This window comes from Enhydra lutris, unplaced genomic scaffold (genome assembly GCF_002288905.1).
Source record: "Enhydra lutris kenyoni isolate GAN:26980312 unplaced genomic scaffold, ASM228890v2 scaffoldscaffold9, whole genome shotgun sequence".
In the NCBI taxonomy this organism is placed as follows: Eukaryota; Metazoa; Chordata; class Mammalia; order Carnivora; family Mustelidae; genus Enhydra; species Enhydra lutris.
This window is the reverse complement of record NW_019154093.1, coordinates 17,587,909-17,615,449: the sequence shown is the minus strand read 5'-3', so window position 1 is coordinate 17,615,449 and position 27,541 is coordinate 17,587,909. Positions and strand designations below refer to the sequence as shown.

The 27,541-nt window shown below is 54.7% G+C and overlaps 1 protein-coding gene across 1 annotated transcript in view; it reads left to right on the top strand.

Annotated features, from left to right (window-relative positions):
• LOC111143433 (TraB domain containing 2B) overlaps nucleotides 1–27,541 on the top strand; it is a 223,895-nt gene that overhangs the window by 164,544 nt on the left and 31,810 nt on the right. The window contains exon 3 of the mRNA XM_022497173.1: nucleotides 2,325–2,471. Within this exon, the coding sequence (XP_022352881.1) occupies nucleotides 2,325–2,471 (147 nt within the window). The remainder of the gene's footprint in view (nucleotides 1–2,324; nucleotides 2,472–27,541) is intronic.

The following is a 27,541-nucleotide window of genomic DNA, read 5'->3' as shown; positions in this document are numbered from 1 at the left end:
CCTGGTGGGAGCTTCTGCCCCGTGGTAGCAGCAGCCCCCAACTGCAGACAGAGTGCCAAAGTTCCAAGATCTTGTCTGAGGGGCTTACTGAGTAGCCTTGAAATCGGAAGCTACGGACCACAGCAGGGGGCACTAGGTGGCACTAAGGTGCTAGGGAAAGGATGGAACGACATTCTCTCGTTAACCAGCCCTGTGCTGAGAGCTGCAGACACAAACGAGTAGGATGCAAGTCCTGTCTTCAAGAAGCTCAGAGCCTAGTGGGAGAGCCAGGGAGCTGAATGGCAGGCACCACCTCATGTTCGCGCCGGGTTGGGGGACAGAAGCATGGCAGATCGCTTGTCCATCGCCGCAGCGGGCTTGGCAGCTCCGGCACTGGGTGTCTGCTCAGGTGTCCGGACCCAGTGGCTCAGCTGGCCCTACTCGTGTCATCCGGGAGCCGGCTCTCTGTCAGCTGGACTGAAATGGCCTCGGTGGGACAACTGAGGCAGTTGGGCTCTGCCTAACCCCCAGTGGGTTGGCATGGGCTGCTGTCAGAGCTGTGGAGCTGCAAGAGACAGCAGCAGCCACTGGTGCTTTCCAAGCCTCTGTATGTCCTTGTTGCTTATATCCAGAGTCGAGCATCACAATGTCAGAATGGGAGGGAGCCAAAGAACTCCGTGGCCAAGGGCATGAATACGCGGGCAGGTTAAGGTCTGGAGCCACTGTTGTGTCCGTCTGCCACGCAAGGAGACTGCAGGGGCCTCCGGGAGGGGCCTGACTCAGCCCCCAGGCGGTCAGAGATGCTTTCCTGAGAAGATATTTGAGCAGAGCCTGGACGGCCAAGTCTGGGTTTACAAGTGGAGAGCAGAGGGAGAAGGCTGTTGTGCACAGAGAACAGCATATAAGACGCCATGAGACAAGAGAGTGCTGAGTAGCTGGGTGTTTGGAAACACGTGGGCTGAGTAGGAAGCAAGGTCCTCGACCGCAGCAGGGTCCAGGTCACTGCCTGGCAGGCTCTGCTGAGAAGCTAGGCCTTTACTCTGAAGGCAGGAGGTCCCTGTGAAAGTTTTGAAAAAAAAAAAAAAGAGGGTGGGGGAGAGACAATCAGATTTGTGCTTTCAAAAAGTGACTGTGGCAGATGACTATGGGATGGAGGGAGGAGGAGGGGTCTCCAGGGAGGGGGACAGATTGCACTGGGCCCAGCGGGAGATGCTGGGGACTGAACTGGTGAGGTGACAGGCCGGGGACTGTGGTCCGAGGTGGCAAACAGATAATGGACAAACAGCATGCTCTAGGCCTGAGGACTAGAGGACGGGCTGGGGCTGGGCGACAGCAAGGACAGACAGCTTGAGACAACCAACAGACCTTCTGCCCAGGAACTGCAGCAGCTTTCCCTACACCTGTGCTAAAGAACCCAGATCGTGGTTACACTCCTCCCTTTTTTGGCCAGAGGGGTCTGGGATACACCGTCACATGAAGGTAGTTCCAGTCCCTTCCTCAGTTTCCCCATCTAAAATGGGACATTTGAGATGGCCTCTTGGAGCCTTCTTGGACAGGCCGTGTTCCATCAGAGCATGGTCCTCATGGCAGAAGCAGTCAGACCCCTAATGTCGTTCCTAGGAAGCCTGTGAAAACTACACATCCTGGGCTCCCCCTCGGAGATGCCAGTTCCGGGCATGGAGACTGGGCGGTGGATAGCTTTGTCTGGTGCTTCACGTGATCCTGACGCCAGGCCAGTCTAGCTAGGCTGCAGCTGTGTCCCCAGGGCTCCGCATAGCGGCCCAGAGCTCAAGGAGCTTCAGTGCCAGCATGGGTCAGATTCAGAGAAGCCTGGCTCCTTGGGCCTTTGCCTGGAGTGGGGATAACTTCTGGAAGAAGTGGCCTTTGGGTGGGTCCCTGACATCTAAGTGGGTTTCCTGTTTGTTTTGTTCATGTGTTTGTCTTGCGTTGTTTGCCCGCCCTTGATTACCCCCATTAGTCTGTGCTCATTCTAGAACTTTCCTAAGCACAAGAATAAGAAAAATCTAGTTGAGAGACAAACTCACCCATCATTCCAAACCCCAGACACAGCTAGATTCTCATTTTGCCCCATCGGTAGGTAAGATGTTGACAGCCAGAGCAGAAGCTGGGACCTGTGTGGGCAAAAGGCTGGGGATGAGAACAGGCTGAACATGTCCAGAGGCCTGGGGAAGAGTTTAGGCTGCACCTGCCCGTGCCAGGCTCCACACACCTTCCCTGTTTCAGGGCCTGTTGCCCCAAAATCCAAAGCAAGGAGGGCTGGGCCTGGAGGTCCCTGGCCTGATCTAAAATGACAGCCCTTATTCTTCTGTCTTTCTTCTGTGCAGGTGCTGTTTGCCCTGAACCAGACTCTGCTGCAGCATGAGAGTGTGCGGGCGGGGAGCCTGCAGGCACCCTACACCACAGAGGACCTCATCAAACACTACAACTGTGGGGATCTCAATGCTGTCATCTTCAACCATGACACATCCCAGGTGACGCTCCCCTCCTCCCACCCAGAAAGCCTTTAGGTCCCCAGTTCCGAAAGTCTGGCCCATATGAACCCATTTAGCATGTATTAGACACCTACTGTGTGCCAGGTGCAGGCAATCGTCTCTCTGCCATGATAAGCAGGACCGATGGGTGGGTATTCCATTTTACAGATGGGGACACTGAGGCTCAAAGAAGCAAAGAGACTTGCCCAAGCCCACACGCCCCTTAACTGTCCAGTTTGCAAGTTACCAAGCGCAGCGCTCAAGTCTGGCTTGTGCGGTAGAAGCTTAGCCTGGTAAGAGCAGGGAGGCCTCTGAGAAGTTCAGTTCAGCATCCGGTGAAATTAGAGGCCGGGGGAAGCAAGTTCACTGTGAGCACTTGGGCTTGAGTCAGCTGGAGGCGATCTGCCTTGAGTCAAGCCCTAGAGGAGAGATTACCTACAAGGGGGCTAGAGTGTGAGAAGCACCCCGCGAGGCTGAGCGTGACTTCACCAGGTATCCACACCGCCCTCAGGACTCGAGGCCTTCTGTGTCCTGCCCTCTGCTGACCTTGTCCCAGCCCAGGCGCCCCAGCCTGTAGACCTTGTTCCACAGACCAGTGCCCCATGCCACCCGCCCACTGAGGCCCCTGAGCCTCTGTTTAGGCTCCTCCTTCCTCCTTTCCTCCTGCTGGGCCATGGTCCATTGTTACTTCCTCCAAGAAGCCCTCCCTGACCCCTGGATGGGGTTAGCGATTCTCCCGGGCCCCTCGAGGCCCCCTGTGCCTTCTGTCCTGGTACTTGCTTAACCACTCTTTCAAGAGCCGTTCCTTGCTAGAGACAGTGCAGTGGATCCCCATTTTCCTCCGTGTAAAAGCCAAAGTCTCTCTAATGACCTGTGTGGGCCCCGGGGCTTCCCCCACCCCCACCCCATGCCCTCGGCTCTCCCCTCACACACCGCTCAAGCTCTGTGGGCCTCCGGGCTGTTCTGTGGGCCCCCTTGCCATCCTTCGCATTTCCCTTTCCCCAAGTATCATCCTGGCTCATCCCCCCATCTTAACTCAGACATCATCATCTCAGCAAGGTGGGCCCCAACTCCCTGATCTAGAATTGCCGCCTGGCCCCCGCTCCCACACTCTCAGCCTCTTTACTATGCTCCACTCCCCCACCAAGGTCTTTGTTGTCTTCTCACCAACTTATATATTTTGATTCACTGATAAGTGATTATTTATTGTTTGTCTCCCCCACTCCAGCGTAAGCTCCCTGAGGCCAGGGATTTGCATCTGTTTGGTCCGCCAGTATATTCTCCTTCACTAGGCCAGTGCCTGGCACAGGGCAGGACTCAGCAAATAGCTGCTGAATGAATGAATGAAATCATTTGTAAATACCAGGCCCAGTGCTATGAAAAGGGATATGGGGCAGTGGGGGACAGGACAGCCAGAGAGAGCCACCCTCGTGGGGCGGGCAGGAGAGAAGGGGACATTCCATATGGCCCCCAAGTGTGATCCTTGCTCCAAGGGAGGGTAGAGGGCGCCCCTGGAGCCTGTGGCAGGAGCAAGAGTTTAGATGGACTCTGGGTAAGAAGGAAGGATGCCTGCAAGGTGAGAGGTCAGGGAAGAACCTAACTTGGCCACGGGGAGGAGGTAGAGGAATGTTCCAGCAGAGGCGAGACAGAGCAGGAGCAGGGGTGTGAGTTTGGGCTGGAGGTGTAGCCGGGGACTGGGCCGAGAGGTTCTGTGTGCGCACACCACCCTCTAGAGCCAGAGCTCCCTGAAGCAAGGGTGTGCCTGGTTTCCCTTGGTCCCAAGGCCCAGTGCAGGGGCTGGCGCAGAGTGAGTGTCAGCGAATGGCTGTCCAGGAGAGCAAAGGTGGGTGTGTGTCATGCTCCGTGCAGTGGAGACAGTGAAAGGAAGGTTGTAGAGAGCCTGCAGAGGAGGCTCAGGACTCTGAGAGCTCTGATTCCGATCTGCATGTCCAAGAGCCCTGTGCCAGAGCCCCACCCTGTGTCATTTGCCGGGAGGAAGGCTGGCGAGTTCCGCGGCTGCAGGGACCTGGTTAGCACTCGGGGTGGCCTGAGCACGAAGTAGCTGGGCTGGGGGCAGGGGTGGGCGGGACAGGGCCCTGCTGCGGCCATGGCTGACAAGGAGCTGAGAGAGGGAAGAATGGGATGACCTCAGGAGATAGCAAGCTCAGATTTACTTTGAGCCTGTGTCCAGAACCACTGATTTGTCTCTGACAGGTGAACTGTGCTGGGGGTCCCCTGGCAGTGCCTGTCCTTGAAGCAAGACAGGGGGTGCCGTTGGACTGGTCACTCAGGTTAGCATAGCAAACTGGGAGGCACTCCCCTGGACCCCTGGGTACACAGGTAGAGTCTAGCCCCCAAGGGAGGGACTAGGCAGCCCTGCCCCCAGACACAGAGAAGCCTAGAATTGGGGTAGCCAGGCTAAATCCAGGGCCACGTGCTGATGGAAAAGGGGTCCGGGTGACATGGGGCTGCCTTTGTTGCAGGAGACCCCAAAAGCTGTGGGGAGCTGAGGACACACAGTCTGTAGGGGGGCAGTCACTGCTTGTAGGTAGGGAGGAAGTGGTGTTGGAGCGAGGCTTGAAAATGGAGTCTACCAGGTGGGGCCGAAGGGAGGGGCTGGCTGCCTGATTGGGTGGTGGGGGCGGAAAGTGTAGGGTCCTGAGGAACCATCTGCAGAGCAGGGGGCAGATTGTAGGGGACAGGGGGTGAAAATGCCTGCTGAGGGGCAGAAGCCCTGTAGTTCAAGTGGGAGAGGGATGTGGTCGGAAAGATGCCGCTGGCCACCATGCAGAGGATGATCCAGTGGTCTCTAGAGGCTGGGGCAGGACGGGGGCAGGGCCCAGGGTGGGGGACAGGCGCTAGCTGCATCTCAGTCTTGATCTCCTTTGCCTCCCCACCCCACCATCTCACCTCTGGAAACGGTTCATGCCCTAACCACCCACAGCTCCTGGGTCATTTGCACCATCGATGCCCCACAACCACAGAATGATGCAAAAGAAGCCTGTCTGAGCCCCCAGCCTGTGTTAGGTGGTGAGCAGCCATACACTCATCACTTTGGAGAGTGAAAGGTCAAATACAATTAAGGGTCAGAATAATTACCAGGCATGGGGAGTCTACCTTAGCCATGAAACCGGATCATCCTGGACCAAGCCGGACACACGGTTATCCAGGAGGTGCCTCTTCCCTGCGCCCACACCCCTCTCAAAGCATGGATCCCACGGTGACTCCCTCACTGGGCGGTGAGCCTCTTCCAGGGAAACAGATCCCATCTGAGGGTGCTCTGGGACCCCTAGCCTGACACACGGCTAGACCCATGGAAGTTCATGGAAGGTGTCTGTTGGATGGATGGACTGAAGAGAAGGGATGAGGCCCTTGAGGTCAGTGACGTCAGTAGACCCGAGCACTTGACCACCACACCTGACCCTGTCCTGGTTGTGGGCCAGGGGAGCCTACACTGGAGTCACTCCCCACGGCCCCACCCCAGCACTGCCTGGCCTGTCTATCTCATCCTCCCACCTCGGACTCATGACTCTAGGAGACCCCAGGGACCTGACATGTCCTTTTCAAAATTCTATGGTGTATCCTGCACTTAAACGTGTCACGGGAGATTTAAGGCTCCTGACAAGTCTAATGACATCATTAATTTGTTTCCCTCCCAGCCCGGGCACAAACCCAAGTCCCATCCTTGGCACGGAGCCAGGGCCCATCAGCAGGAAACATGCAGAGAATGTCAGCCAGCTGCCGGGCAGTCCCAGAAACCCCAGTGGCTAGCCTAACTCCTTCATGGCTTTGACATTGAACTTTCTGGTTCTTGTCCTTGTTTTTAGCTCCCTAAGGAATGAATGGAGATTCATCTTTTCACAAATGCACATTCATGGTCAGGAAGCAGAGGAGGAAGAGCCTCTGCCGGGACCCTTGGCAGAAGGGAAGGAAAGCAGGATGCTTCCTTCATGGCTCTCTGATGATTCTGAAGGCTTCTATTTGTCATCTCTGTCTCTACCCCCTGCCCAAGGCCACCCTTCACTGTAGCCTCTGCCATCATAGGGGGAAAAATGATGAAGCCAGCTCCATCCCCAGGCTCATTGTACAAAGCTGACATTCAGTCAAGACTTTCTTTGTGCTCTGCACTGTGCTAATAAGCACTCTCCAAAACTGAGCTTGTTTAATTCCTACAACAACATAGATTACTCCCATGTTACCAATTTGGACACAGAGTCTCAGACAGCACAAGTAACTTGCTAGTTCTAGAGAGGCAACCCAACTGGTAAGCGGTGAAAGAAGGATCCCATCCCAAGTCACCCTGGCTGTCTGACGCCAGGACCTGCTTCATCACCACCTACTGCCTCTCGGCTCGTTCCTTCGGGCATTCATTCACTGATGGAACAAATGTTTATTTCCTGGTACAACATCATCCCACATTCTCTCCCATACCTGAGGAACACAGAGGGCCATGCTTCCGGAAATAACCCTTCTGAGCCACAACTCCTTCTCCATTCAGGAGCCTTTCCTGGAGCTGCATCACGTCCAAATGTGGCCTGCTTTGTCAAGGCTGCCAATCATCCCTTCCATTATTGGCGGAAGGGGTAAGAAGAGCGCCATTCCTTCTTTTATCCATTTGCCCAGCACCGACTCTGATGGGGTACCAATCTCTGATTGAGTACTGGCAGGGCTGCTGCATACAGCTGTGCAGGTTGTGCACTGAGTAAGTTTAGGTTTCATCAGTCGTATCATGGCCTGTCTTCCCAGAACAGTGAATCAGGCCCCTATGGCAGAGAAGCCCATCCCCTCCCACTCTGGGGAGCACCCTGGTGCTTGGCCAGTAGATATCAGAGACAGATGTCCCAGCAGATATAAGAGACAGATGTCCAGGCCCTGTCCAAATCCTTGAAGCTTCAGCCTCTGCTGACGTCTCCATTTTCCTCAGAAGGAGTGTTGACAACTTGTCAGTGGCTCTAAAAGCCATGTGGCCGGGCCTCATGACCCTTGAGGGCTAATCCCTACAGGTCTTTATTCTCGTCATGCCAGACTATCCACCTAGCTAGCCCATTGGGCAGCAAGGCCTTGTGTTCTGTGCATTAGCCTGAGTTGATGAAGAGAGAAATGGAAGAGGAGACTCCAGATGGAAGACATCCTATGCACTAGAGCTTGGAAGGTGGAATGACTGTGAAGGGTTATGGGGAAATAGAGAGGATGTTCTGACTCATGCCTCATCTCCTCCATGCCCTATGGCTTCTTCTCAGACCCCACCCACCACTGGAGGCCACAGTGCTGGGACACCTGGACCTGACCTCCAAGACAGGAAGACAAAATGCTGGGAATGGAGGAATCCAGGAGGAGGCAACACAGTGAGGAGAGACAGCATGACTTTATGCTCAAGGTTCCAGAAATGTTTCTGGGCACCTACCAGGGGGGCTCCGTGGGTCTACACCGAAACCTGCCTCTGGGAGCCCAAGAGAGCTGATGCGGGCCCTGCTCTTCCTGCCAGAACCTCAGAATGGGCAGCAGCCTGGTTTCTGGGATTCAGAGAGAGCAGGGTGGGTCCCCCCCACCCAGTGAGCCTGCTGTGTGGGGGAGAAAGAGAGCCCAGAGCAACTCGTAGTAGATGGTTGTGCCTAGTGGGGTGCAGGATCCCCTCTAGGGGGGAGAGATAGTGTGTGAGACTCTGTGTGTGTGATGGGAAGTGCCATGTATGTGTGTATGAAACTATGCGTGTGACTTCGTGTGTGTGACTGTGTGTGTGACCGTAACCACGTGTGTGACCGTGTGCGCACACACAGCCTGCATCCGTCCAGGTGTTGTCCGTACATGAGACGGCACAGGTTATCAGTGATGTGACCTGGAGTAGAACGTGAGTAAGAATGCACATGTGCACGTGTGTGTGCATCTGCGTGCGAAGGTCACATCACCCCAGGGCTCGGGACTGGACGGGAGCTTCGTTACACTTTCTGGTGGGCTGCGAGCTAATCAGCGGGGCCGCATTGATCCAGACAGTGGTGGATGCTGTGTGACCTTGGGCAGACCTCTACCCCTCTCTGAGCTTTGTCTGTCAAGGGAGTTGGACCCGGCGGTATGTAAGCCCGTCTCCCTGGGCACTAGCACCTTGCTGTGGAAAAGGTGGAGGCTCAGGGTTACTGGACTTGTGCAGAAGGACTTGGAAATGGTCATGGGTCATGACATGCCACCAGGCACATCCAGTCATTCCTGTGAGATAGTTACTAAGTAGATTTCCTGTGCTGGGGCTGGAGCGACATTAGTGAATAAGACACATATCCCAGCCCGTAAGGAGTACCTTACCTTCTAGTGGGAGGAGATAAATCAGCAACTAGCATCGTGTGCTGGAAGGTGGTGAATGGAGATAAGGACAGCAGAGTTGAATGGGCATGGCAGCACCTGGCGGGGGTGAGTAGAATTTGAAAATCAGGGCATCAGCGTGGACCTCATTGAAAAAGCGAGGCTTCATGCAGAAGGTGTCAGCACAGGTGTTCCCTGCTGTGCACTCCCTTGGCTCTCTCCTGGGAGAGTATACCCAGGGTCTCTGGTCTGTTTCTTGGAGGACAGCAGCTGTGTCTGCGTTCCCCTCTGCTTCCTCAGAACTCAGCCATCACTTGGCCTACAGTGGGGCTAGGAACCCTTGATCTGAATGACTGATGCAGGGTCTGGAGCAGCAGCCTTGAACTTGGGATCAGAGGGCCTTGTTACCCTCATTCCCCGGGGAGGGGGAATCCTTCCCGGCACCCCCCTCTGGGGGAATGCCAGCCCCTCTGGCCCTGGCCCTGCACGACATACCCAGGGGGGACAGACCCCGCTGTGTTGATTGCCCAGCACGGCGTCCACACCAGGCCCAGAACTCCATCCGCTGCCAAATTCCAGGGCTGGAAATAATGAGGCAAATTGTCCCTCACCGCTGATTGACTTTCAAGTCGCTCTGCTAAACTGGGTGCTCTTGAAGTTTTAGCAAGTCTCCCGAGGACCCCAGGCAGCTTCAGTTTCAGCCTTGTAAAGAACCATTAAGATCCAATCAAAATAAATAAAATCAGATCCAGGAAAGCTATGTGTTTGTGACTGCAGACGAAACACTCAGGATATTCATGCTGAAGCCCAGCACCCCGCTTTTCGCAGGGATTCCTTACACCAGATTGGCGCGGCCCCATGATCTCAGCAGCATATGCTCTCCGAAGCCTGGGGCCCTTGTGAGCCTCCTTCCCCCTTGGGAGCCTCCTGCCCCAGTGTGATGGGAGAGGGGAGTGCAAGGCTGGAGTGCAGACGGTGGACTCACAGGATAGTCCCACGGGCCGGGCTGCCTGGCTGCTCGGGGGACTCTGGCCCTGAACGCCTACAGTGGCATAAACATCAGGGAGGCAGTGGCCTCGAAACCCGTGGCATAACCACGGAATCAGAAATTCCCAATCGTAGGATGCCAAGTCCTCGAGTGGGAGTGACGCCCCATGGATTAGCAGGTCCTCAGGCATCGGAACTACAGAGAGGCAAGTCGGGGGAATTAAATCCCAGCTTGGAGAACCCCCATGTAGCCCAAAGGATCTCCTTCTAAATGCTCTCAGCCCACCCCACCTTGCTCTTCTGGACACCCCGGGAAGCAAATAATGGCACCGGCAGTGTTCTCCCCTCTCCTCCCCCCGATGAGGGGGCTGCTTCCTGCTCAGCCAACCACCCGCTCACTGGTTCCACGTACGCCCCCCCACCCCCCAGCCTTAATGACACCCTCTATTCGATACTTCAGCTGGAATTTTTTTTATCAAACCCTGGAAGAAAAATCTAAGTTATTTGAGAGAAAAATCCGGTGCAATGCCAGGAAGCCCGTCTCCACTCCTCAAGTTCGGGGAAATTTGCAGGGGAGCCACTGAGGCCTTCCCGCAGGGAGATGCGTGTGCCCCCAGAAATCAGTGTGAGCAGCATCCTCCTGAAGGGAGGAAAAGCTGGTCCCTAGCAGGAGAGGAAATCACTCAGGGTCACTCCAGGGAGGCAGTCAGAGGTGGCTTTGGAAGTCAGGCCCCCAGTCCCCACTCCCACTCTCGGGCCGCCTGATCCTTCCAAGGGCTGTATTCATCCTTGATGGGTGGCGGCATGTTTCCAGTCACCGGGCTACACCCGGTCCGAGCCAGGGGGTCAGATGGGATCCGCCTCTGTCCTGCCGGTGCCAGGCCGTGCTTGCAGGCAGGCCGGCCCAGAGCCGAGCTCGTCCAGCCCGGACTGCACTTCCCCCCCACACTCGGCGTGCTGAAAGGCCCCCTTGTGCGGCCGCCGAGCCTCCCTGCCGCAGCGCGCAGCCCTGTTCTCTTACCTCATAAACGGCTAATTTGTTACATATTTTCTGACGCTGTAAATGGGAGAACAAAGACCTTTTCTCTCTCATATTTTCGTTCAATTATGTTTGTGGGGGAACCTGATCCCCTTCAAAGGGGGGCCGGGGAGCTGAGGGAAGCCTCCCAGGCTTGCTGACCTCCCGGGCCTGCTCCCGGGCCCGGACCCCCGGGACCAGCTGCCTGCTGCTCCACGGGGAAGGAGGTGAGGGGCCCCACTGGTGTCCCGTGAAGGGACTGGGCCCTTATCTTCAGCATGGATGCCAGTCTCAGGAGCAGGCTGGTGTCTCCAGCAGGAGACGAAGCTTCCAGGAGGCAGGCATTAGGGCTCTAGAAGGAAGGCCCTCTCCACGGTCCACATTCATGGGCTGGGATGGCCCGGGCCTGCAGGTGAGGGATGAACTCCCAACTACTGTATTAGCCCCTCTCTCTGTACCTGTGGCATGTCCCGTACATTGGTTCTTCCTAATTCTGGAACCAGGGAGCAGGGAAGATGTGGCCCCCTGGAGCTCCTGGAGGGCTGGCTGCCCAATGGTATCTTTCTGACAGCTGGCACCCCAGCATCTCTGTCCTTACCTCCCTTTTGTGGGTAACGGAGAGTGGCAAGTCCCAGAGTAGGTCCCGGAGGTTTGAGGAGGAGCAAAGTAGATCTGTTTCCCTTCATCCTGTCTACACAGCAGTGGGCTGCAGACCAGATCGTGGCTAAAATGGCCAAACTGTCTTGATTTGTCTACTGCTTCCTTGCTGTGTGATCTCAGGCAAGTCACTTAGCCACTCTGTGCCTCCTTTGCCTCATTTGTAAAATTGGGATCAAAATTCTAAGTACTTCACAGGGTTGTTGGGGGCTTCGTTGAAATAATATTTGAGAAGAGTTTTGTGCAGTGTCTGGCATGGAACAAATGACTAGCCTGTGATAGTAAAATTGTTATTGGGATAAGCAGACATTAAACAAATGATTACATCCATGGATGAAGGAAGAGTACAGGGTAGGAAAGCTGCGTGGGGCTCCCTGAGCTGATTGGGGCATCACAGAAGTTTTCAGAAGGTAATGAAGGCTTGAACCATTATCTGAAATATAAGGAGGAATTAATGAAGCAAAAGAAAGGGTGATGAAAAGGGCATGCTTGGCAGAAGGACCTGCATGTGCAAAGGCCCTGGAGTGGGAAAGAAACAGCATATTCCAAAAAACCCGTAAAGGCAGCATGTTGACAACACAGAGCAAAGAGGACAGGAAGTGAGATGAATCAAAGGAACAGGCATGGTCTCTGCCAAACAGAGCTAAAAGTCCTGGTTGAAGAAGTCAATCGTTATTCCTAGAGCAGAGCAGAGCCATGAAGGATTTAAGCCTGGGAGTGCTGTGGTCTCATTTATGTTTTTGTGTTTTGTTTTGTTTTTAAGTTCACACCCACACACACCATCACTTTTCCCTGTTAGGCTGAGAACCAGTGGGTCCAGCCTCAGGTCAGGGATGCTCAGGGTATAGTATGCAGCCCAAATCCTTGTCCTCAAGGCCCAGGATCACCCTGAGCAGCACTCTCCAACAACAAGGAGAAATAATAGTAAAAGGGAATGCGTAGAGAGAGAGGAGGCTGAAGACACACCCATAGCAGGGCCAGGCCTAAGCCTAGACCATGGAGAATGACTGATGGAGCTGCTTGGTATCAGGAAGGGGGGAGTGGAAATCATGCTGCTCTCAGTGTTCCCAAAGACTGCTGTCCAGCTCCTGGCCCAGAGGGGATGTCTTTTACATGTGCAAATGTCAGTCTGTGGTTAGGCCTCTTCATGGCGTGGATAATGCACAGGGAAGACTTTACACCTGTCCTGAATCTGTCTTCTATCCATCCATCATCAATCAATCAGTCAATCAATCATCTATCTTCTATGTACCTGTTATCTCCACCTGCAACTCTCTCCTTCACACATGTGTACACACACATTCTTATACAACTCCTGTTCACTTAGAGTCCCAGACACCCCAAGACAGAAGGAAACTCTGGACTGCCGCTCCCCTTTCCAAGTTCACAAAAGGAGAAGGCAGACACAGGCTGCAGCTGAAGAGATGCCTCCTTGGAGGAGGTGTGCTTACAGGCAGGGCAGGACATTTTCAGCATGGATGCCAGTCTCAGGGCATCCTGACATGTGGGTGTGCATGCGTGGGGACCAACAAGGAGTCCTACCCTCCATATGGTGGGGCCCAGGTGGCATGTCCAGGAGGGGCAGTGGAGTGCCAAATTGGGTCTGGGACCCCATGAGAAGGCTTCCAGCAGGGAGCTAGGTAAGAGGCTGGAACTCTTCTCTTTTTGACCACAGTGGATCCTGGAGGCAGACTGGCCCAGCGCTCATGGGGGTCTTTCTCTGTACCCACAGGCCCACAATCCACCTGCCCTCCCAGGTCAGAGGGGCATAGAAGGAAACTTGGGTAGCACTGAGTACTTCCCATCTGCAGAGTAAGCAGCCCTTTGCTCCCCCAGAAGGTGTCTGCCTTCTCTGTATTCTTTTCCCAAGACCCAAGGCTCAGGTTTCAATTTCTCATTCTTTTGCCTCAGGTCTAAAAACATTTTCCTTTTCTGTGATGGGGGGAAAGCAGGGAGGAGGGGGCAGAGGAGACCCGAGCTGCCCAAGTAAAACAGACACATGCCTCACTCCTGCCTTAGTCTGCGTCCCCTACTTGCTGTGTGACCTTGGGCATCTTCCTGCCCTGTCTGGGCTTCAACAGCCCCTCCATAGAGTGAAGAGCCTCTGCAAGATCCAAGACCCCTCCCTCGCCTGACCTTTTCAGCTTTCCCATCCTGCTGCCCGGATGTGTCACCTGTAACTTTGAACAGGTGAAAGGCGGGAGACATTGGGACTGCATTTTAGTTTTGTCCATGAGGCCAAGTTCTGTGCAGCTGTCTCCTTTGATGTACACTAACAAGAGGGTCCATCCCCCAGGGCTGTCGAGGCCATCAGCCCCATGCCAGCTCCTGAAGAAGCCCCTGCCAGCAGTCTTCTTTCTTTCCTGCCATTCTTAACCAGCGCCTTCTCTGTCCAGCTGCTCCCCTGAATGAGGCTCAAGGCTTCCTGAAGTGGAGGAGGGCCGGTCCTCAAAATTCAGAGCAGGGGAGAGGGGGCAGCAGTGGGCAAGGAAAGAGACTCAGAGCCCTGAGTTGGAGGGTTCTAAACCATCTAAACCAGGAAGGAATTGGAATCGGAGCCCACATTTACTTCCTCCATGCACCCCCAGAACCCCAGGGCCAGGTGGGGACTCCTCACCTCTCCTGGCCCAGAGAGGGCCACGACTGTCTCCTGCCTGCAGTCCATGCTTCTCCTATCCTTTCTCCACAAAGCAGCCAGAAGGCAGCTTCTCAGCGGAAAGCCTGCCTAGTCACTCCCTGTTTCATCACTTCTGGGCCTTCTTGCCTTTCCTTGGGTGAAGCCTGAGCTCCACATTCCTCCTCCACGCCCACTCCAGCTCACGGGGTCATCCGCACATTTCCCCCAAGTGGCCAGCTTCCCCGGGCCTTTGCATGGACATCAACACCACCTGGAGTTCCTTTTCTTTCTCTTCCACATGACAAAGGCACGCTCCCACAGACATGCCATAGACACCACTGCGGATCGGATTGCCTCCTCCGAATCCCAGATGTGGTCCTCCCCCGGCAGGATGAGTCCCTCCTGCTGCGGCTCCCTCCACCCCAAGTTCATCCCCGTGCCCAGTTTTCACACGGTGTGTTAGCATCTTGTTGCAAGGCTTCCTTGGGTACCTCCTTCCTTGCTCCACTCCACCTCTGACCTTGAGCTCTTTGACGGTAGAAGTGGTGCTGGTTTGGTTCTATGGCCTCAGTAGCTGATGCAGAGCCTGGCAGTAATCCACACTGGAGGAGTGAATGAGTACCCAGTCCACACGTACAGGCTTCTGCCCCTTCTCAGAACAGCCCTGCTGCTGCTTAGGGGAACAGAAGTGTCTTAAAATGCCCTAAGGAAGGATGATAATGTTTACAATATTTTTAGGGGGCTAGTTCACTAGCCAGGGAGGACAAATCTTATTCTCCCCACTTATAGACGGATGAACTAAGGCCCAGAGAGGAGAAAGGCCTGTCCCACCTTCTCGTAGCAAGATATCACCAGAAAAGCCGGAGTAGGAACTTCACGCGCCTGCACAGAGCAGGACCCACATTTGAACCCGGGCCAGAGCCCTGCCCTTCCTGCTGCTAGACACACTACTCCATCCCTGAAGCAGTTGGTAGCCTGTGGTGTAGCCGACAAGCCATTTTCACTCATCAGCAGGGAGCGCTCCCAGGGCCAGCCCTCGCCTCTGGTCCCAGGCCCAGCCCCTTCTAGTGCCATCCTCCCTGGCAGCTGCCGGGAACCCAGAGCGGAGGTCCTCACGCTGCTGGAGGGCCTGCGAGACCACCCCTCCCTCCTCCCGCCTGTACATCGGTAATTGCCGTGTGGTCAGACCAGAAGGAATTAGACAAGCCCTCAAGGAATTTCATACTGATTTTGCAAATGAAAATGGAGCGTTGCCTTTTTGAAGTCTAGGCAGCTGTGTCAGCAGGCAGGTCTGAGACAGCAGGGACAAGGAAAGCTACAGCTTTCAACCTGTGGATCAGCCGCTTCATAGTAATGATGATGGTGGGGGCCGCCATGGTCACCGCTGACTGACCGCCCGCCGTGCACACCGTTGTCCCTGTGTGGGGGTCAGTCTGCGCGTCTGGGGTCCCCACCATGTCAGCCTCACAGCTGATGATCCTGCCGAGAAGGACCAAAGGGCCGAGTCCTCCAGCCGGTGGAGTATAGAGCTCCTGGGCTGACATGGAAGGTCTCCACCCCGGACCCTCTCCGGTCCTAACTCCGGACACAGGCACTTTAAGAACAGCATGCACTTCCGGGCCCCTTGACCTTGAATGCGCTTCCCTCCCAGCGCCACCCGTCCTGCACAGCCCAGCCTGAAGCTACTTCCTTCACCAATGCCCAGGCTGCCTCAGAGACCCCCCTCCCAAAGGCCCCGTTTTTTTCCTTTTATCATGAACTTAGCACCCCGTCTTAGAACTGCCTGTTTGTCTGTCCATCTCCTCCACCGCCTGGATGTTCCTCAGCTCTATGCATGAGACTAGGTTGGCCTAGATGATTCTATGGGTCTTTCTGATCCATTTTGCTCTTTTTTCTCCACCTGCAATGTTTATTCAATTTAGGAGATCAGATGTGGTGACTGGGGAGCAAAAACGTTTCGTGGCAGAGCAGGGACCGCGGGGCAGGGAGGGCTGGGTGCGCTCAGCCCGGCAGAGCTTAGACACTTGTCACATCGACCTGCCAATGGTGGAGCATGGAGGTCACTTACTTTCCTGAGCTTGGTTTCCCTGCCGGTAAAAGGGGGTCACTCAGCGGGACCTCACACAGCTCTTGGGAAGAATAAACAAGCTTCCATATGCAAAGTGCCTAGAATCATAGGCTGTTTAAATCGTGTTGTGGTGGGGTAGCCCTAAAGTGTTATGCTCACAGAACCTGACTCCCAGAGCTGAGAGGTGCCCCCACACTCTCGTGTTTCAGAGGGGACCCCAGGAGACCTGGAGAGTGTGTCCTGGAATTGATCTGGGTCAGAGCCAGCAGCACCAGAATCTGGGTCTCCAGCCTGCCTCAGGCTTACCTGTGCTTCAAACTGAAAGCCAGGGGACCCCCTTTGCCCTCCAACAGGACAGACCCCACGTCAGCTCCCTTCCTGGAGACCCCCCAAGAAGGGCCTGTCCCTTCCCCCATACCCAGCCTATCAGCCTCCCTACCAAGCAGAATGCTAATCTCCTCGTGTGGGTGGCTCCGGATTTATGAGCATTTCCTGGCATGACTTGAAGGACAGAAGAGGAACGCTGAGATCTTTAAGGGTGGTCTTTGGGTGGAGAAGTTAGGCGTTCGGAGAAAAGAAGGGAAGAAAGCTAGGGTGAGTCAGCCTCCTCTGCCCGCCCAGGAAAGCACAGAGGGCTCGCCCAGCCCACACTGCAGTGCAGAGGGAGGATGTGGCTGGCACCACCGGGGTCCGGCCAGTGGGCGTTCACGGAGCCGGGACCGGCAGCACTGGAAGCCAAGTCCAAGGTTCTTTGGGTTGTGGCTGGGGTTTGGGATGGAGATGGCGAAGGGAAGCGAGGAGCTGCTCACTTGCTCCCCCTTCAGGAGGAAGACAGAGCTGTCTTCATCTTCCTTCTGATCTTATTCCTGTCCCCCTGGATTCCAGATCAGAAGGGTTACCAGAGCATTCCTCTGCTCAGACTGCAGGCCTTCCCATCTCACTCAGGGGGAGCCAAAGGTCTTCAAGGCCCACAGGCCTTAAGGGATGTGTTCCTCTCTGCCCACCTCGCCCTACTTCCAGCCGCATCCTGGAAATCCCCTTTCCTCTCCAGATAGACCCTCTGTTCTCCCTTCTCAGAGCCCAGAGCTGCTGGGACATCACCTGGCCTTTTTTGTCCTGATGTCAGTGGGGAGCGCTGGCAGGAGGGGAAGAGAGCTGGGACAGTTCGTGCCCCCTCCTTCCTCTCTGTCCTGCTAGGCCAGGGAGGGGTAGCTATGCTGTCCCCTGACCTTCAGGTCCCTCACCGCTACCCCCTTTCCCCTTAAGGCTTGGGGCAGGAAAGCTTCCACCACTGCTACTCCTCAGTGCCCCACCACCCCCGTCTGCACCTCTATCGATGTTCCGTCGTTCAAAGTACTTTAGTTACCCTTGCAATTGAACTTACTTCATTGGAACTCGCTTCATGGACCGTGCACCATCTGTTTTCCGTTGGGTCCTCCTGCCTGAGACAGACCTCACTACCTGTTCCCCCTCGCTCACTCCTCTCCAGTCACACTGGCCTCCTTCCTGCCTGTCACACCCAGCAGGCCTGCCTCTGCCCCAGGGCCTTTACACTTGCTGCCTCTGCCCCACACCAGTCTTCTCTCTGTGTCCACAGAACCACCTCCCTCAGCTCCTTCTCCTTCAGATCTGCAACATCACTTCTCTTGTACCTTTACTGGGCATCATCCCCAAAATGTCAACCCCCAGCACACACACAGACACCCCTCCTGTGCTCCTTGCCTTGTTTCCTTTTCAGCCACTATCACTCTCTAACATACATCTTTTGCTAGTTTTGTTTTTGTTTATTGTCAGCTTCCTCCCACTAGAGGGAATGTTGTGTTTACTGCTGTACCTCCAGAGCCTAGAAGAGCATCTGATCATTTCTCAGTATACTTCCTTGATGCATGTGTGAATTGGCCTTCTGCATGGGTGGGTAAACCAAGGCCCAGGGAAGGCAAATGACTTGCCTAGACTCAGACAGACATGAGATCTCTGGTCCTCCCTGCCAGGCCAGAGCCAGTGCCTGGCTCCAGGAAACCTTGTGTTTATTTGGATGCCTGCTGCTCGGTAGCCCAGTGTCCGGAGACAGGATTCTGTCCCGGGGGCTCAGGAGACTCAGAATACTGAGCAGGAAGCAGGGAAGTTGTCAACACTGCTTTGGTACTGTCAGTGGGGCGAGGAGAATAAACAAATAAACCTCAGCCAGACCCCGGTGGGCTCTATCCTTTGAGGAACGCTCCCCCGGGCTGGAGAAACCTTCCCATGGGCGGAGCAGCCCTGCGAGCCAATCCCAGGCACTGACAGACTGATGTGGCCCAAGACCTCCGGGGCTCAGCTTTCCTGGCTCTGGGCCCGGGACGGTACTGGGTACGGGCAGGGACCTACTGGGGTTCTAGGATGACTAACTTGCTCCACTTTTTATTCATTCACTCTACAAGTATTTCTGAAGCATTTACTATGTGTCAGGCTCTGTGCTCTCTGCTGCAGAAACAGCTGTGACCAAGTCAGACGATTTGCCTTGGCACATCAGCAGGGGCCAGGGAGGACAAGCATGAAACAGTCGTGAAGCTGGGGGAGGGCAAGCGTCCGAGCGGTGCTGGGTGCTCTGGGAACCTGCCCGGTCCCTGGTGCAGGGAGGCCTTCTGAGGAAGGAGCCCTATAGCCAAGTGGCAGGCAGGCGTGAACCAATGGGTGGAAAGGTGCTTTCCAAAGGTGGAAAGGCAGAACAGAGCAAGGGGACGGCCCTGAGGCAGGGGAGAACTCGGCACGACAATTGAGAATCTGTCAGGCCAGGGCGGAGAGCCATAGCACAGGAAAGCCCTCCAGGAGGCAGGCTACTCGGGCAATCATGACCTCTCTCCTCCCATCGTGTCAGCTCTGACCAGGCCCATGGCTAATGTGCTAGCACCCCTCCTTCTTCTCAGCTGACCCCCCACTCAGACGCTGGGCCTCCCACACTGGTCTCTGTTTGTCTCTTCATGTCTGTTCTTCCTACCAACGACTGAGTGGAGGTAGCTTGGTAGGTCAGGCCCAGGGGTAGCCGAAAGAACCCAGTACCTGTCAGCTGGACCTGAATTGGAATCCCAGTTCCAGTCCATCAACTTGAGATCCTGTGCAGGTGACCTCACCATCCTCAAGGCCTGTTTCCTCAAATGTCATATGGAAATAACAATCCATTCCCTGAAAAGATTGTGATGGGGGATGGTTTCCTAGCATCCTTACAATGGCCCATGGAACATGGCCTCCTAACCAGTTCTGACATCATCTCCCATCACTGTCCTCTTTGTTTACTCAGCTCCCGCCACCCTGGCCTCTGCTGCTTCTCACAGTTGCACAGGGCCTTTGCACCCACTATCTCCCTTACCTCATCAACCCCTGCCCCCTTTCCTGCTTTGGTTTCTCCCTGTAACACACACTGTATTTGTCAGGGTTTTCCAGGGCAACAGTACCCCAAGTTGGATGGATAGATGGATGGGTGGGTGGATGGATGGGTGGTTGGATGGATGGATTGGGTGGATAGGTTTCTTTTAAGGAATTGGCCTACACATTGTGGAGGCTGGCAAGTCCAAAGTCTACAGGGTAGACTGGCAGGCTGGAGGCCCAGGGGAAAACTGATGCTGCAGTTTTAGTCCAAAGACAGTGTGTGGCCAGAATTCTCTTCAACAAAAGAGGTTGGCCTCTTTCTATGAAGGTCTTCCGCTTATTGGATGAGGCCCACCCTCATCTAATTATTCTGGAACACAATCTGCTTTTTTCAAAGTCTAATGATTTAAATGTCGGTCACCTCTAAAAAGTCTCCTCACAGAAACATCTAGAATAATGTTTGACTATCTGGGTACCATGGCCTAGTCAAGCTGACAAATAAAATTAACCATCATAAGTGCATCCTTTGTTAACTTGGCACTGACAAGCATCCCTTTAAACCATACTTCATTTCCAAATAAAGACAATAACATGGGGCACCTGGGTGGCTCAGTGGGTTGGGCCTTTGCCTTTGGCTCAGGTCGTGATCTCAGGGTCCTGGGGTCGAGCCCCCATCAGGCTCTCTGCTCAGTGGGGAGCCTGCTTCCCCCTTTCTCTCTTCCTGCCTCTCTGCCTACTAGTGATCTCTCTATCAAATAAATACATAAAATCTTAAAGAAAAAAGAAAGACAATAATGGGTCCTAATTCTACCTAACATGATACAGCAATCCTGCGTGCAACCAGAATGCGCTTCCCAGGACGAGGAGTCAAAGCCTTTGGGTAATGCTTACTCTTCTCCTTGAAATATCGTAGCTTAAGTATGATGATATAAAGTTAAGAATACTTAAATACTACAATACAAAGTCAATATGTCTTATGCTACATGCCTGGGGCAGAAAAAAAGAAAAAGGAGAGAGAAGAAAATATTTTATACACATACAAAGATTCTTAAAATATGGAAGAAACACTCTTGAACTTTTGCTTTTGATTCTGTCTTTTGCTTCTGTCGCTGGCCCTGTGCTCATAGCTGCTACTTCTAACTTCCTTCTATTCCCACCACACGCCTTTCATCCCTTTACCTTTTGCAGGTATCTCAGCTGCTTGTGGTTCACAGCGGGTGGGGTGACCCAGACCTTCATTACCGAAGAAGGATCCGGACCATTGGGAGTCCTGCCTGGATTGCGTTGTTGTGGTTTCGCATGACGTCGGTTCATCGCAGGGTGTGGTGATACTAGGAGGCGCCCTGAGGGATCTCGTGTGTTCCAGACAGGCTCTTCTCTCCCTCCTTGTGGGGCAGCCGTCCATTTTCCCTGCTGGTCAGGATCCGTCACGCCGGCTAGCACAGTGACGCCCGTCTTTACCTGGTGATTCGGAGGCTTGATGAGCTCAAAGTGGCCGGAGGCAGTCTCGGGTCCCCAGTTCAATGGAGTCATTGTTGTGTGCGTCTGCCGGGCCAGACACTAATACTTTACTGATCACTTTGTTTATTCTCTGTCTGCCCCAACAGGTAAGCTCAAGGAGAGCAGGATTTGGGTCTGTTCTGTCGCTAACTAAATCCCCAGCATCTAGAAGAGTGTCTGGCACAGGGCAGGTGCTCAGTAAGCGTTGCTGAGGGGGTTGGGGCCTGTGCTATGACTTCCCTGTGCTTTGGGGTGAGAGGTACTCATCATCCACCTCAGAACCCTGGCCTGAGAGCCAGGCCTGTCCCAAGGAGCCCTGGGTTGCAGCACGTCCTCTGGCAGAGGGCGTCTTGCTGTCTGTCCTCACACGGATGGTGCTGGGCCAGCAAATGAACACAAGGCTTAGGTGTTCACCATCTCAGCCCATTCAGGACTGTTTACTAGACTAATCTGGAACAATAAACCTTTCCCCACCCTCCTGGCGCCTGCCTCACTCCATCCTAGGCCTGTGTTTGAAAACGTGTTTAAATTCCGGGCCTACACTCAGCAGACGGCACGGGCCAGCCCCGGTAAGGGGGGCAGCCCTGGGATGCTCAGGTCCTCCCGGTGGCTGGGCCTCCACACGCGGTCATCCAGGGGAAGCAAAGTGGCTCTAGCCTCTACCCAGTGTTTGTTATTCCATGTCAAAGCTTTATCATAAACATTATCCTAGAGTGGGCCACAGCGGCTTTGGCGAGGAGGGTTTGTTATTCTAAAGTGGCCGGGGATACAAAGCATGGAGGCCCAGGAGGCTGTGAGCTGCGCCAGGCTTGGGAATTCAGGGTGAGTGGGAGGAAGGCAGAAATCAGGGCGAGGGTCTTCCGTGCCTGTGCATGGGGCCTCGGGGGCCCCACTTACCACCCTCTATTGTCACGGTCAGTTGGGATATCTGCCTCTGAAATGAGCTCCACAGAGGTGGAGACCATGCCCAATTCATCCACCAGCCCCAGATCCAGAGAATCCACAAAAAGTAACTGTTTGTTGAATGAATGAAGAAGTGTAGCTTCCCTGTATCTGTCGGAAGCACCAAGAATGCTCACGAAGAAGCACATATTGTCTTGAAGTTCCAGTCATGGGAACCTGTTCTGGAGCCAGACAGATATCATTCAAAGCCCAGCTCTGCCCCATGCAAGCCATGTGGCCTTGGGCCCCTCTGCTTCTTTGGTTTCCCGTCTATGAATCAGGACATGCTCTTTGCTAGCTGTCCCCTAGGGAGGGCAGAGGGAGGACCCAGTGGGCAGTGGGCTGATAGGAGGATGGATTCAAGGGCTGACCTGCCCAAGCCCAAGTGCATGTCCCATCCCTCTCCAGTTCTGTCACCTTGGTGAGTACTGTCTTTGCTCTAGGGTTGGGGGTTTTTAATCTATTAATTGGAGCTAATACTAGACTTACCTTAAAGTTGCTATAAAGTTTAAATAAATTAATATGAGCTTAGAAGATGCCTGACCCAGAGTAAGTGCTCCATAAACATGGGGACCCTAGTAATAAACCCATGAGGACCTCTTCATGAGTTGAAAAGGATGGCTAGGAGGTGGGAGGTGGGGGGGAAGAGCATATAATTTGATCACAGTCAGGTCTCAGGCAGTCAACAGTCCACCTCCCAAAGTAGTTCCCAAACCTCTGCTCTCCAGCCATGACCACTGAACAAAGAGGCAGGCTCCCTGCCCTTACCAAGCTCTCAGTCTACACAGGCAGGGAATGGGGACTCACCTGAGACAGACACTTTATGGGATAAGTGCCAAGACTGGGGAAGGAGGTGGGGAAGGTCTGTGGAAGACACCAAACTTTGCCTGGGGGTCGTGGGAGTCCAGAATGATCAGTGTGAGTTTCTGTCCAAGCCCCACCACACTGGGAATGTCTCTTAAATGATCTGCTCTCAGTTTTCTGTAACGCTAATAATAAATACTCTGTGGCTATTGTGGGCTGTTTCACAAGGCTGCAAAAGGAAGACAGGTGTGGTAACATATGTGGGATGAACTTGGGCCATGCCAGTGAACATCCTGAAATCCAGCCCCAATCTGTGGCACCACAAAGGGTCCTGGCCTGGGTGTCAGGCTTGGCTTTGAGTCTGCTCTGCCCCCAGCTTCCCTGTGTGGGCTTGGGTGAACTCTCTCTTGACCACTTCGGGCCCCTGTCTCCTTTCTTCTTCTCTATGATGAGGGCACAGGATGAGATCGTGGTTCTCAAACTGGGCTCCGGGAGACCCATGGGTTCCACGAAAAAGCCAGGGGAGCCTCTGTTGCAGGAGGGCGTTGAGCCTCTAGGACTTCAGGCTCTAGTTGTCTCCTCACATCAATTGGGAAAAGTTCCACTTTTATCTACTCCACATAGTGAGTTCCAAGTAAGTTTCCTTTGGAAAACAGTAACAATAAAAAAAGATTCTATGGCCAAAAAAAAGGTTTAAAAAACCGCTGGAGCAGATGACCTACAGGGGCCCTTCCAGCTCCAATCTGGGAAGGTTCAAGTCTATTTTCTTCCAAGTTTTATTTACCAAGCATTCCTCCAGCTCTCACTCCACGCCAGGACTGTTCTTTGCACCATATAGACGGTAACGTGCTTAACTCGTTGGAACACATCCATGCTCCACGAAAACCACAGGACTGTGCAAGTGACTCCATGGGTCTGGGGAGGCCCAGGGAAGCCATTTCCCCTCCAGCCAGGGCTTCTGGGCACCTGAATGGATGACCTCACCCCAGGCAGGTATGTGCCGGGGTGGGGCGTGGTCTTGGGAGCCCGTGGATCCCAGCCCCGCAGGGAAGTGGAGCCTTCTAGCCTGACATGGATGCTTTCATGCGAGGCCTGTTAGGTGTGGAAGGAAGTGCCTGTTGCCTTAGTGACGTGCACAGCAACAGGACTGCTGCCTCCTGCGATGGGTCCCATCGACCAGGCTGCCATTGACACCGTGCACCAGGTGGCCGCAGATTGAATGTCAGGGCGCTCGCCAGAGCCTGGGGAAGGCCCGGAGGTAGGGTCTGACCTCGTCCCCAGCCAGCTCATGACGGGGAGCAACCTGGGCCGCTGCACGCCAGTGCTATCCGGCTCTCCGCCTGCCAGAATCAGAAGTGGGAGGGGGCAGGCGGAGGGGATCTCTCCAGCATGCTTGGCCCCGTTTCCCACGTCAGTACGTTGTGTACCTTATTACTTGAGCTTTTCTGGTCAGATCGTGTGTTCTGGAATGAGGTGGCTGATGTCCCTGGTGGGAGCTTCTGCCCCGTGGTAGCAGCAGCCCCCAACTGCAGACAGAGTGCCAAAGTTCCAAGATCTTGTCTGAGGGGCTTACTGAGTAGCCTTGAAATCGGAAGCTACGGACCACAGCAGGGGGCACTAGGTGGCACTAAGGTGCTAGGGAAAGGATGGAACGACATTCTCTCGTTAACCAGCCCTGTGCTGAGAGCTGCAGACACAAACGAGTAGGATGCAAGTCCTGTCTTCAAGAAGCTCAGAGCCTAGTGGGAGAGCCAGGGAGCTGAATGGCAGGCACCACCTCATGTTCGCGCCGGGTTGGGGGACAGAAGCATGGCAGATCGCTTGTCCATCGCCGCAGCGGGCTTGGCAGCTCCGGCACTGGGTGTCTGCTCAGGTGTCCGGACCCAGTGGCTCAGCTGGCCCTACTCGTGTCATCCGGGAGCCGGCTCTCTGTCAGCTGGACTGAAATGGCCTCGGTGGGACAACTGAGGCAGTTGGGCTCTGCCTAACCCCCAGTGGGTTGGCATGGGCTGCTGTCAGAGCTGTGGAGCTGCAAGAGACAGCAGCAGCCACTGGTGCTTTCCAAGCCTCTGTATGTCCTTGTTGCTTATATCCAGAGTCGAGCATCACAATGTCAGAATGGGAGGGAGCCAAAGAACTCCGTGGCCAAGGGCATGAATACGCGGGCAGGTTAAGGTCTGGAGCCACTGTTGTGTCCGTCTGCCACGCAAGGAGACTGCAGGGGCCTCCGGGAGGGGCCTGACTCAGCCCCCAGGCGGTCAGAGATGCTTTCCTGAGAAGATATTTGAGCAGAGCCTGGACGGCCAAGTCTGGGTTTACAAGTGGAGAGCAGAGGGAGAAGGCTGTTGTGCACAGAGAACAGCATATAAGACGCCATGAGACAAGAGAGTGCTGAGTAGCTGGGTGTTTGGAAACACGTGGGCTGAGTAGGAAGCAAGGTCCTCGACCGCAGCAGGGTCCAGGTCACTGCCTGGCAGGCTCTGCTGAGAAGCTAGGCCTTTACTCTGAAGGCAGGAGGTCCCTGTGAAAGTTTTGAAAAAAAAAAAAAAGAGGGTGGGGGAGAGACAATCAGATTTGTGCTTTCAAAAAGTGACTGTGGCAGATGACTATGGGATGGAGGGAGGAGGAGGGGTCTCCAGGGAGGGGGACAGATTGCACTGGGCCCAGCGGGAGATGCTGGGGACTGAACTGGTGAGGTGACAGGCCGGGGACTGTGGTCCGAGGTGGCAAACAGATAATGGACAAACAGCATGCTCTAGGCCTGAGGACTAGAGGACGGGCTGGGGCTGGGCGACAGCAAGGACAGACAGCTTGAGACAACCAACAGACCTTCTGCCCAGGAACTGCAGCAGCTTTCCCTACACCTGTGCTAAAGAACCCAGATCGTGGTTACACTCCTCCCTTTTTTGGCCAGAGGGGTCTGGGATACACCGTCACATGAAGGTAGTTCCAGTCCCTTCCTCAGTTTCCCCATCTAAAATGGGACATTTGAGATGGCCTCTTGGAGCCTTCTTGGACAGGCCGTGTTCCATCAGAGCATGGTCCTCATGGCAGAAGCAGTCAGACCCCTAATGTCGTTCCTAGGAAGCCTGTGAAAACTACACATCCTGGGCTCCCCCTCGGAGATGCCAGTTCCGGGCATGGAGACTGGGCGGTGGATAGCTTTGTCTGGTGCTTCACGTGATCCTGACGCCAGGCCAGTCTAGCTAGGCTGCAGCTGTGTCCCCAGGGCTCCGCATAGCGGCCCAGAGCTCAAGGAGCTTCAGTGCCAGCATGGGTCAGATTCAGAGAAGCCTGGCTCCTTGGGCCTTTGCCTGGAGTGGGGATAACTTCTGGAAGAAGTGGCCTTTGGGTGGGTCCCTGACATCTAAGTGGGTTTCCTGTTTGTTTTGTTCATGTGTTTGTCTTGCGTTGTTTGCCCGCCCTTGATTACCCCCATTAGTCTGTGCTCATTCTAGAACTTTCCTAAGCACAAGAATAAGAAAAATCTAGTTGAGAGACAAACTCACCCATCATTCCAAACCCCAGACACAGCTAGATTCTCATTTTGCCCCATCGGTAGGTAAGATGTTGACAGCCAGAGCAGAAGCTGGGACCTGTGTGGGCAAAAGGCTGGGGATGAGAACAGGCTGAACATGTCCAGAGGCCTGGGGAAGAGTTTAGGCTGCACCTGCCCGTGCCAGGCTCCACACACCTTCCCTGTTTCAGGGCCTGTTGCCCCAAAATCCAAAGCAAGGAGGGCTGGGCCTGGAGGTCCCTGGCCTGATCTAAAATGACAGCCCTTATTCTTCTGTCTTTCTTCTGTGCAGGTGCTGTTTGCCCTGAACCAGACTCTGCTGCAGCATGAGAGTGTGCGGGCGGGGAGCCTGCAGGCACCCTACACCACAGAGGACCTCATCAAACACTACAACTGTGGGGATCTCAATGCTGTCATCTTCAACCATGACACATCCCAGGTGACGCTCCCCTCCTCCCACCCAGAAAGCCTTTAGGTCCCCAGTTCCGAAAGTCTGGCCCATATGAACCCATTTAGCATGTATTAGACACCTACTGTGTGCCAGGTGCAGGCAATCGTCTCTCTGCCATGATAAGCAGGACCGATGGGTGGGTATTCCATTTTACAGATGGGGACACTGAGGCTCAAAGAAGCAAAGAGACTTGCCCAAGCCCACACGCCCCTTAACTGTCCAGTTTGCAAGTTACCAAGCGCAGCGCTCAAGTCTGGCTTGTGCGGTAGAAGCTTAGCCTGGTAAGAGCAGGGAGGCCTCTGAGAAGTTCAGTTCAGCATCCGGTGAAATTAGAGGCCGGGGGAAGCAAGTTCACTGTGAGCACTTGGGCTTGAGTCAGCTGGAGGCGATCTGCCTTGAGTCAAGCCCTAGAGGAGAGATTACCTACAAGGGGGCTAGAGTGTGAGAAGCACCCCGCGAGGCTGAGCGTGACTTCACCAGGTATCCACACCGCCCTCAGGACTCGAGGCCTTCTGTGTCCTGCCCTCTGCTGACCTTGTCCCAGCCCAGGCGCCCCAGCCTGTAGACCTTGTTCCACAGACCAGTGCCCCATGCCACCCGCCCACTGAGGCCCCTGAGCCTCTGTTTAGGCTCCTCCTTCCTCCTTTCCTCCTGCTGGGCCATGGTCCATTGTTACTTCCTCCAAGAAGCCCTCCCTGACCCCTGGATGGGGTTAGCGATTCTCCCGGGCCCCTCGAGGCCCCCTGTGCCTTCTGTCCTGGTACTTGCTTAACCACTCTTTCAAGAGCCGTTCCTTGCTAGAGACAGTGCAGTGGATCCCCATTTTCCTCCGTGTAAAAGCCAAAGTCTCTCTAATGACCTGTGTGGGCCCCG